This window comes from Nansenia antarctica (assembly GCF_963989245.1).
Source record: "Nansenia antarctica genome assembly, chromosome: 2".
NCBI classification, from domain to species: Eukaryota; Metazoa; Chordata; class Actinopteri; order Argentiniformes; family Microstomatidae; genus Nansenia; species Nansenia antarctica.
The window spans coordinates 10,231,746-10,242,002 of NC_137675.1; the positions used below are offsets into that span (position 1 = coordinate 10,231,746).

The 10,257-nt window shown below is 51.2% G+C and overlaps 1 protein-coding gene across 1 annotated transcript in view; it reads left to right on the plus strand.

Annotated features, from left to right (window-relative positions):
- zmynd11 (zinc finger, MYND-type containing 11) overlaps positions 1-9,125 on the plus strand; it is a 27,183-nt gene extending 18,058 nt beyond the window's left edge. The window contains exons 10-15 of the mRNA XM_080522668.1: positions 9-118; positions 1,055-1,364; positions 2,024-2,101; positions 2,447-2,737; positions 4,953-5,138; positions 7,929-9,125. Coding sequence (XP_080378794.1) covers positions 9-118; positions 1,055-1,364; positions 2,024-2,101; positions 2,447-2,737; positions 4,953-5,138; positions 7,929-8,051 — 1,098 coding nt within the window. The 3' untranslated portion in view covers positions 8,052-9,125. The remainder of the gene's footprint in view (positions 1-8; positions 119-1,054; positions 1,365-2,023; positions 2,102-2,446; positions 2,738-4,952; positions 5,139-7,928) is intronic.
- Positions 9,126-10,257: the final 1,132 nt, after the last annotated feature.

Consider the following 10,257-nt stretch of genomic DNA (forward strand, 5'->3'; position numbering starts at 1 on the left):
CCACGAGCCATGAGGTGGTGTGGGCTAAGATGAAGGGCTTTGGCTACTGGCCGGCCAAGGTGCTGCAGAGGGAGGAGAACCAGGTGGACGTCCGCTTCTTTGGCCCACCAGCACCAAGGTGAGACAACACACTGGACGCACACACACACACACACACACCAAACTGACTGTTACTGTTTACACACACACTTACAAGCAGTATGCACGCACCTACACACATAGTACACACACACTTACACAAGCAGTATGCACGCACGCACCACACTTACAGTACATACACACACACTCACTCACTTCCAGTACACACACACGTGCACAAACACAGTACACACACACTCTGTCTCTTACAGTACACACACACTTACACAAGCAGTATGCACGCACGCACACACTTACAGTACATACACACACACACACACTCACTCACTCACTGTCTTCCAGTACCCACACACTTACACAAGCAGTATGCACGCACGCACACACACAGTACACACACACTTACACTTATAGTACACACACAATTACACAAGCAGTATATACACACACACTCACTCACTTCCAGTACACACACACGTGCACACACACAGTACACACACACTCTGTCTCTTACAGTACACACACACTTACACAAGCAGTATGCACGCACGCACACACTTACAGTACATACACACACACACACTCACTCACTGTCTTCCAGTACCCACACACTTACACAAGCAGTATGCACGCACGCACACACACAGTACACACACACTCTGTCTCTTACAGTACACACACAATTACACAAGCAGTATGCACACACGCACACACACACTTACACTTATAGTACATACACACACACACACACACACTCTCTTTGAGTCCACACCCACACACATGTACACATACAGTTCAGAGGTGGGCCAACCATCAGCACTTTGCACCTCACAGCATCATACTTATTATTACCCCCCACCATCTCCCCCCTCCCCCACCATCTCCCCCCCTCCACCCCCCCACCATCTCCCCCACCATCTCCTCCCCCTCCCCCTCCCCCCTCCACCCCCCCCACCAGAGCGTGGATCCCGGCAGACAACATCCAGGACATCCAGATGAGCGTGCAGCAGCTGCAGGTGAAGCGCAGCATGGGCTGGAAGAAGGCCTGCGAGGAGCTGGAGCTGTACCAGCGCTACCAGAGCGAGGGCCGATTCTGGAGGTCCAGGCTGCTGGAGGACCACCGCCAGAACCAGAACCAGCACCAGAACCAGAACCAGCAGCAGCAGGAGGAGGAGACCACCACCACCCCGCAACAGAGGCACGAGGAGAGGCACGAGGAGGCCGAGTCCAGCATCTCCTCCACCAGCAACGAGCAGGTCCGGCAACAGGTGGTGTGTGTGTGTGTGTGTGTGTGTGTGTGTGGGTGGGCGGACAGACGGACGGACGGATAGGTCCGGATTGATCACGAGAGAGAGAGAGAGAGAGGAAGAGAGAGACGTGCGCAACGCGAGCACACACACTCCCACTGTCTCACTGCGTCTCTCACACACACACACACACGCACATTCTCTTTCTCTCTCCGACACCCACATAGTCTCTCTCTTTCTCTCTCTCACACACACACTCTCTCTCTCTCTATCTCTCTCTCACACACACACACACACATATTCTCTCTCTCTCTCTCTCTCACACACACACACACACTCTCTTTCTCTCTTGCACTCTCTCTCTCTCACACACACACCCATTTTGCTCTCTCTCTCTCTCTCGCTCGCTCTCTGTCTCACACACACACACACGCACGCACTCCCTCTGCAGTCCCCTTTTCTTTGGCATCTCGCAAATCATCTCAGGAACAGCTGCAGGGCGGGTGCGCGGGGAGGGGGGGAGGTTTTGTATTTTTGGTAGTTTGGCAGGTCTACGGCGCCATCTGGTGTCCGTGTCTTATATAATCCTCCTTCCTCGTCTCCTCGTCGGCTGACACAGCAGCACTGCTGCTGCTGCCGCTGTTGATGTTGTTGTTGTTGTGGTTCTGGTCCCGGCGCAGCTCAAGGTGAACCAGGAGCCCAAAGCCAAGAAGAGCCGCCGGAGCAGCCAACCTCCGGAGCCCAAGGAGGAAGCCAGCGTAAGTGCCCTTCACACACCCCCCGCCACCCTCCCCAGGCTACGAGGCTACCTCCTCCCTCTGGTCTGAGACACACTAATGGATGTTAACTGTTGTTGTGGAGGGGAGCGTCCTGTCGTAGGGTGGGGGAGGGAAAGAAAGAGGGGATTGGTAGCATTGTGTGTGTGTGTGTGTGTGTGTGTACATAGTGTGTGTGTGTGTGTGTGTGTGTGTGTGTGTGTGTGTGTTTGTGTAGCGTGTGTGTGTAGGGGTTTAGATAGATATCCATCCATCCGTCCAACCATCTCTGAGTGTGTACTGTGTTCTAACCCCCCTCCCTCCTCCTCCTCCTATCTCCCCCCACAGGACCCGGAGCCAGAGATGGAGGCGGTGAGCTCCAGCCAGGAGATCCCCAGCCAGGAGATCCCCACGGCCACGCCCCACCAGCCGGAGAAGCTGTCCGTCTCCACGCAGACCAAGAAGGCCAGCGCCGCCTCGCCCCGCACCCTGCACCGCAGCACCCAGACCGCCAGCGACGGGGCCTGCCAGAACATGTGCCACGAGAAGTACACCAAGATCTTCAACGACGTCAAGGAGATGATGAAGGCCGACAACAAGAGGGAGACGGAGAGGGTGGTCCGCGAGGCTCTGGAGAAGGTGACTGGGGCAGGGGGGGGAGGGGGGGAGGCTCTGGAGAAGGGGACTGGGGCAGCGGGGGGAGGGGGGGAGGCTCTGGAGAAGGTGACGGGGGGGAGGGGGAGGCTCTGGAGAAGGTGACTGGGGCAGGGGGGGGGGGGGGGGGGGGGAGGCTCTGGAGAAGGTGACGGGGGGGAGCGGGGGAGGCTCTGGAGAAGGTGACGGGGGGAGGGGGGGAGGCTCTGGAGAAGGTGACGGGGGGAGGGGGGGAGGGGTGGAGGCTCTGGAGAAGGTGACGGGGGGAGGGGGGGAGGCTCTGGAGAAGGTGACGGGGGGAGGGGGGGAGGCTCTGGAGAAGGTGACGGGGGGAGGGGGGGAGGCTCTGGAGAAGGTGACTGGGGCAGGGGGGGGGGGGGGGGGGGAGGCTCTGGAGAAGGTGACGGGGGGGAGGGGGAGGCTCTGGAGAAGGTGACGGGGGGAGGGGGGGGAGGCTCTGGAGAAGGTGACTGGGGGGGGGGGGCTCTGGAGAAGGTGACTGGCGGGGGGGGGGGAGGCTCTGGAGAAGGTGACTGGCGGGGGGTGAGGCTCTGGAGAAGGTGACGGGGGGGAGGCTCTGGAGAAGGTGACGGGGGGAGGGGGAGGCTCTGGAGAAGGTGACGGGGGGAGGGGGAGGCTCTGGAGAAGGTGACGGGCGGGGGGAGGCTCTGGAGAAGGTGACGGGGGGGGGGGGGGGGCTCTGGAGAAGGTGACGGGGGGGAGGGGGAGGCTCTGGAGAAGGTGACTGGGGGGGGGGGGAGGCTCTGGAGAAGGTGACTGGCGGGGGGGGGGGGGGGAGGCTCTGGAGAAGGTGACTGGCGGGGGGGGGGAGGCTCTGGAGAAGGTGACGGGGAGGGAGGGGGAGGCTCTGGAGAAGGTGACTGGCGGGGGGGGGGAGGCTCTGGAGAAGGTGACTGGCGGGGGGGGGGAGGCTCTGGAGAAGGTGACTGGCGGGGGAGGGGGAGGCTCTGGAGAAGGTGACGGGGGGAGGGGGAGACTCTGGAGAAGGTGACGGGGAGGGAGGGGGAGGCTCTGGAGAAGGTGACTGGCGGGGGGGGAGGCTCTGGAGAAGGTGACGGGGGGGAGGGGGAGGCTCTCGAGAAGGTGACTAGGGGGGGAGGGGGAGGCTCTGGAGAAGGTGACGGGGGGGAGGGGGAGGCTCTGGAGAAGGTGACGGGGGGGAGGGAGGCTCTGGAGAAGGTGACGGGGGGGAGGGAGGCTCTGGAGAAGGTGACGGGGGGGAGGGGGAGGCTCTGGAGAAGGTGACGGGGGGGGGGGAGGCTCTGGAGAAGGTGACTGGGGGGGAGGGGGAGGCTCTGGAGAAGGTGACGGGGGGGAGGGGGAGGCTCTGGAGAAGGTGACGAGGGGGAGGGGGGGGAGGCTCTGGAGAAGGTGACTGGGGGGGAGGGGGAGGCTCTGGAGAAGGTGACGGGGGGGGGGGAGGCTCTGGAGAAGGTGACTGGCGGGGGGGGAGGCTCTGGAGAAGGTGACTGGGGGGGGGGGGGGAGGCTCTGGAGAAGGTGACGGGGGGGAGGGGGAGGCTCTGGAGAAGGTGACGAGGGGGAGGGGGGGGAGGCTCTGGAGAAGGTGACGGGGGGGGGGGAGGCTCTGGAGAAGGTGACTGGCGGGGGGGGAGGCTCTGGAGAAGGTGACGGGGGGGAGGGGGAGGCTCTGGAGAAGGTGACGAGGGGGAGGGGGGGGAGGCTCTGGAGAAGGTGACTGGGGGGGAGGGGGAGGCTCTGGAGAAGGTGACGGGGGGGGGGGAGGCTCTGGAGAAGGTGACTGGCGGGGGGGGAGGCTCTGGAGAAGGTGACGGGGGGGAGGGGGAGGCTCTGGAGAAGGTGACGAGGGGGAGGGGGGGGAGGCTCTGGAGAAGGTGACGGGGGGGAGGGGGAGGCTCTGGAGAAGGTGACGAGGGGAGGGGGAGGCTCTGGAGAAGGTGACTGGGGGGGGGGGGGACTCTGGAGAAGGTGACTGGGGGAGGGGGGGGTGGTCCGGGAGGCCCTGGAGAAGGTGACGCGGGAGGAGGGGGGGTGGTCCAGGAGGCTATGGAGTAGGTGACTGGGGGGAGGACCGTGAACCCATTTACAGGGCGAGGGGGGGGGGGGGGGGGACTGAAAATGCCAATGTGTAAATGTTCCTCATAAGTCTGGCCTAGCGGTCACAGTGGAAGAGACAGCTGATGTTTGTGTGTTTTCAGCTTCGCTCTGAGATGGAGGAGGAGAAGCGGCAGGCGGTGAGCAAGGCTGTGTCGGGGCTCCAGGCCGAGATGGAGAGAAAGTGTAAACAGGTGAAGGAGAAGTGTAAGGAGGAGCTGGTGGAGGAGGTGAAGAAGATGGTGGGCCAACACAAGCAGCTCATCTCCACGACCAAGAAGAAGCAGTGGGTGAGTGAAACAGGAAGGCCCTCACACACACACACACACAAGGCCCTCACACACACACACACACACACACAAGGCCCTCACACACACACACACACACACACACACAAGTAGAGATGCTCCGATCAGGGTTTTTGGTGCCGATCACTGGAATCAGTGATCTGCCGATCCGATATCACCGATCACCGATCACAGCGTCGAAAATGGCAATTGAAGCATTCTATTTATTGTGTAGCATTATTTATGTTTTTAATTATTCTTAACACCATTGACATTGTATATTAAGTATTTAAATGAAATTAGGAGATGAGAAAGTATCATGAATTGACGACCATCTGTTTTATTGAATTCACAACCACCTGTAGCTTACTTCAGGAAAAACAAATAAAATGTGAAAATAAAAATCATAATAAATAAAATGTACACTGTCACATCAAATGTGCAACATTCCACTCGAATGAGAGGAACTAGGGGCTCTTAGAGAACTTGGAGCTTATACAGTATACTGTAGCTTTCCTGAGGAACAATAAACATACCCAAACTAAACTGCAACATAAACAGGCTATAGCCAAATATAAAATACTGTTTCAAGTCAGTCAGTTTCAAGTCATATTTAGGAGGAGATAAGACAGCAAGTCAGCAATAATCAATAAAACAAAAAAACAAAACATTGCACCTAAGGAGATTTCAGACTCAAACCTTACTTCTGATTAAGCAGCATCACTGGCAGATTAGCCTTGAGAAATACAAGCATCTCAGCGTTTTTGGCACTCAGCCTGTTCCTCTTATCATCTAAAATATGTCCTGCTGCTGAAAAGTCGCTCGCTATCTACACTTGTGCAAGGTGCACAGAGGAAGACCTAAAACTCACGCGCTAATAGTTGTTGCTATGGGCCAAGTGACTTCCTGCTCGCGGGGTCACATGACGTCGCTGCACACTACCTACACTACGCTCGTGAAGTCGCGCTGGAACTCTGACCAGCACTCGTGGAACGCCTCTCGTCCAATCAAAGCACTCGGTCCCTTTATGGCGTCGAGCCCAGTGTGCGCTTCGGCGCTCTCTGAGCGAATCGACGAACGCAGCAAATGCCGTATGATATTCGTGGTATTGAAAGACCTTGCGTGCGTTCCTCCCCGAGGTATTTCTTTTGAGCAGACATTACAAACGGCATATTTGTTGTCTCTTTCCGACACTGTGTAATATTTCCAGACTGGCGACGCCATTTTGTAAACTGATCAGTCGTGTTTGATCGGCCGTTTTGAGAACTCCGATCAAAACCGATCAAGGCCATATCGGCCGATACCGATTGGCGCCGATCAGATCGGAGCATCACTACACACAAGGCCCTCACACACACACACACACACACACACAAGGCCCTCACACACACACACACACAAGACCCTCACACACACACAAGGCCCTCACACACACACACACACACACACACACACAAGGCCCTCACACACACACACAAGGCCCTCACACACACACACAAGGCCCTCACGCACACACAATGCCCTCACACACACACACAAGGCCCTCACACACACACACAAGGCCCTCACACAGAGAAGGGTCTCACACACAGAAGGGCACAGAAGGGTTTCACACAGAGAAGGGTCTCACACACCGAAGGGTCTCACACACAGAAGGGTCTCACACACAGAAGAGTTGGCCAGTATTACCGTATATATCATATACAGTGGGGTGCAAACATTTGGGCACCCCTGGATTAAATGTCTGTTACAATTAATCTCCAAGTGATTGAAAGCAAATCTGAACACTAAATGCTACAAAGTTAAACATGACACCTTTCTGCAAATTGTAAAGCAAGGTTTATTTTTATTTTCATTTTTCAGAGTTTTTAAATGATAAAAAAGGAAAAAGGCCCTGTGCAAAAGTTTGGGAACCCTTTTGGATTATTCTTTGTTCGCTTTTGTAACTTTGTACCATTTAGAGGTTAGGTTTGCTTCTTTTCACTTAGATATTAATTGTAAAAGGCATTTTGACTAGGGGCCCACATTTTTGCACCCCACTGATACCGCAGTATTTCAAAATAACAATGGTGTCTGTTTCAATACCGTCCTAAAAAAAAGAAATCTGCTGTGCAACGTGCACATATATATATAAACGCCTCAAGAGTGTTTGTCCAGCACAGCTGTCTGAGTGGTGGAAGACGCTACGAAAGTGATGACAGAACTTTTTGGAAACATAAAATTAATAACCTGTAAAAAAAAAAAAGCTATTTAAGAGCGATCATAATCGTGTGTCACGTGACCGCTTCTCAGAAGAAGGAAATGCGATTCACTCGTCTGCCGTAACAAGTTTTGCTCGTTTTGCTCTTTGTGTAGGCAGTGTTTCCCATACTTACTCTAATTTGTCCCGCCATAGTTTCATGACGAGCAGAAAGTATTATTAGCACTGTTTTGTTTTCAGAAAGTTTTCAGAAAGTCTTCGAGTATGTTCGCAGAAAGGCCGGAGCTAGGGCATTGGTCCACCATTCACCGGCCGTTGTCACAAATTCACCATTTGAAATTGGCGGCTCCCTCAAATCGCAATGTGATTTTTAATCCTGTGGTAATACCATATACCGCAGTAAAATTTGGGGTGTCAAAAACTGGGTGCCGCCCAACCCAAACACACACACACACACACACACACAGGACATGGAACACAGATCGTTATTAGATTCAATAAGGAAAATGTTTGATAGATTTGCTTAATTGACTTTACTTGATCACTACATTTATTTATTTTAATTTTTTTATGTGTGTGTGTTTTCCCCCCAGTGTTATAACTGTGAGGAGGAGGCCATGTACCACTGCTGTTGGAACACCTCTTATTGCTCCATCAAGTGTCAGCAGGAGCACTGGCACGCCGACCACAAACGCACCTGCCGCAGAAAGAGATGAACAGCCCGGCCCCCTGCCCCCACCCTAACCCCAGGCCCCTCCCCAAACCCCAGGCCAGCACGCCATTGGCTGCCCCCACCCATCACTCACATGACATCTCACACACCCAGCCCGAAGCCCCCCCCCCTCCCAACCTGCCTTCCTGAACACTTTGTGGACCGAACCTTTTGCGCAACGTCTGAAAAAATTGGTCTTCTCTTTCTTTCTCTCTCTTTTTCATTTGTTTTACATTTTACTCTTATTTAATATACCCAGTGTATTTTTATTTTATTTTTTCGTTTTGTTTTTCCAAATCGTGAACAGATCGTTTCAAAGAGCATGGCTCAAATTTAAAGTAAGGTATGATTTTTTGTGTTTTTTTATTTTTATTTTACTGAAGTGCTAATTTTGACCTTTGTTGGAGAATGTGTTATTTAAGTGTGTAGTAACAAATGAGCATTAACTGAATACATTTTATTACCTGAATTTTTTAATCACTTTTCTTACTGTAAATGTTTAACAATATACACCGTCGATCTTAAAAACATGAGTACTATTGCAGCATTGAAATAGCTCTGCTTTCATACAGAAAATATTTAAAATGGCAGGGAAAAAAAACTTAAAGAAAACTGCTTAAAAAAATTTATTCACGAAAACAGTCAAATGTAAAATTTCTTGTGATTTTCTTCATGAAACATTTCGGTGAATAGCACCTTGCATTGTTTTTCAATATTTTTTAGTCGATCTTTAATCTTTTCAGCATCATTGGGAACAGGGTTATGAAAGTCGGCCATAAAGATGCCGACAAAAATCTTCAGTTCATTATTGTGCACATTTTTGGTTGACTTTTAAATATATTGTAATTTTTATGAATCAACATTTAAAATAAAATTTAAAAATGTTTTAATTTGTTCAAAATTTCTGGGGAATATATAGCAATCTTTACTGAGCTGGATCTTAGAGAGGTTCCTTCGTAAAATTTGACCGTTTGCACATTTCATTTCTTTTCATAACCCAATGCTTGTAATATTGCCAAAAAAAAAGAAAACCTACATTTTGTTGAACCTAACAGAGTTAATGTGTTGAGTGCTGTTTTTCCCCTTGTTCTTTTTTTTTTTCTTTGGCGTCAGTGTCATGGTTACTGTGATGTACACTGTAAGTACGTTCTTTAGGATAACTCATACGTGACTAGTTATGGGACTCTTCACTGCATATGCTGTAGTTGGTGGTCAGTGCCTGTTTTCTCAACACCATCATCATATTCTGAGTAAAGAGATGTGCATGTTGATAGTTTTCTTCATGGAGAAAAAAAATAAAAAAAGCGTAAAGATTAGAAGCTTGCGGAGTACCTGGTTTCCAATAGACAATGAATACGGATGGACCAATATAAAATATATGCAAATATGAATGATCAAGCTTAGTTATTATTTTTGTTGTGAATGGAGTCATGCTGTGTGTTGTCCTCTGTTGCCTAGCGTCTTGTTGATCATTTGAGAAAAAAAAAAGGTAATGAAATTGCCAATTTGATCTTTTACAAAAGTACTACCTAGATGCTTCCCCAAGGTCATGTTATATACCACAGCTGTCAACCAATCAGATTGCGTTCTTACAAGAAAGCGTTTTATAGATGTACATATGTCTCTGGGCTGCTAGGTGTACTGTGACACTGTAAGTCTGTGTGACTCTTTCCTTAGTTATGAAGAGCTGACTGAACAGAGGAAAAGTCATCCCCTGCTTTCTTTATTTCATTCATTCATTCATTCATTCATTCATTCATTGCCTAGTTTTTGGACACCAGTTTTCAATGATGGCAACTCTCTCCTGTTAGCTCAGACAAGTGCATCACTTTTCAGAACTAACACAATTATTTGTATTTGTTAAATCCCAATAGCCAATATTGAGGTGTTCAATATCTTCTTAACATTTTATTTTCAATTACTTTCTTGTTTCTAAGCCCATATACTGTATCTTTCTTTTTCTTTTTCTCGTACTCCATGTTTGGAAGCTCCAAGGCAACTGTGTGGCCTAATGTTTTCGAAAGTGATGAGCACACTGTTTGGTCGCCACATGCAACGCGCTCATGTTTTTAAATCACCTGGTCATCATCGTGTCACTACATGTAAATAAAAGGATTCTCTTACGCCATGTTCAATCTCATTACATCCACCCGTGGGGGTGATAGAATCTACATTACTGAGGTTGGTAACTCTCACCAGGGGTGTCCATC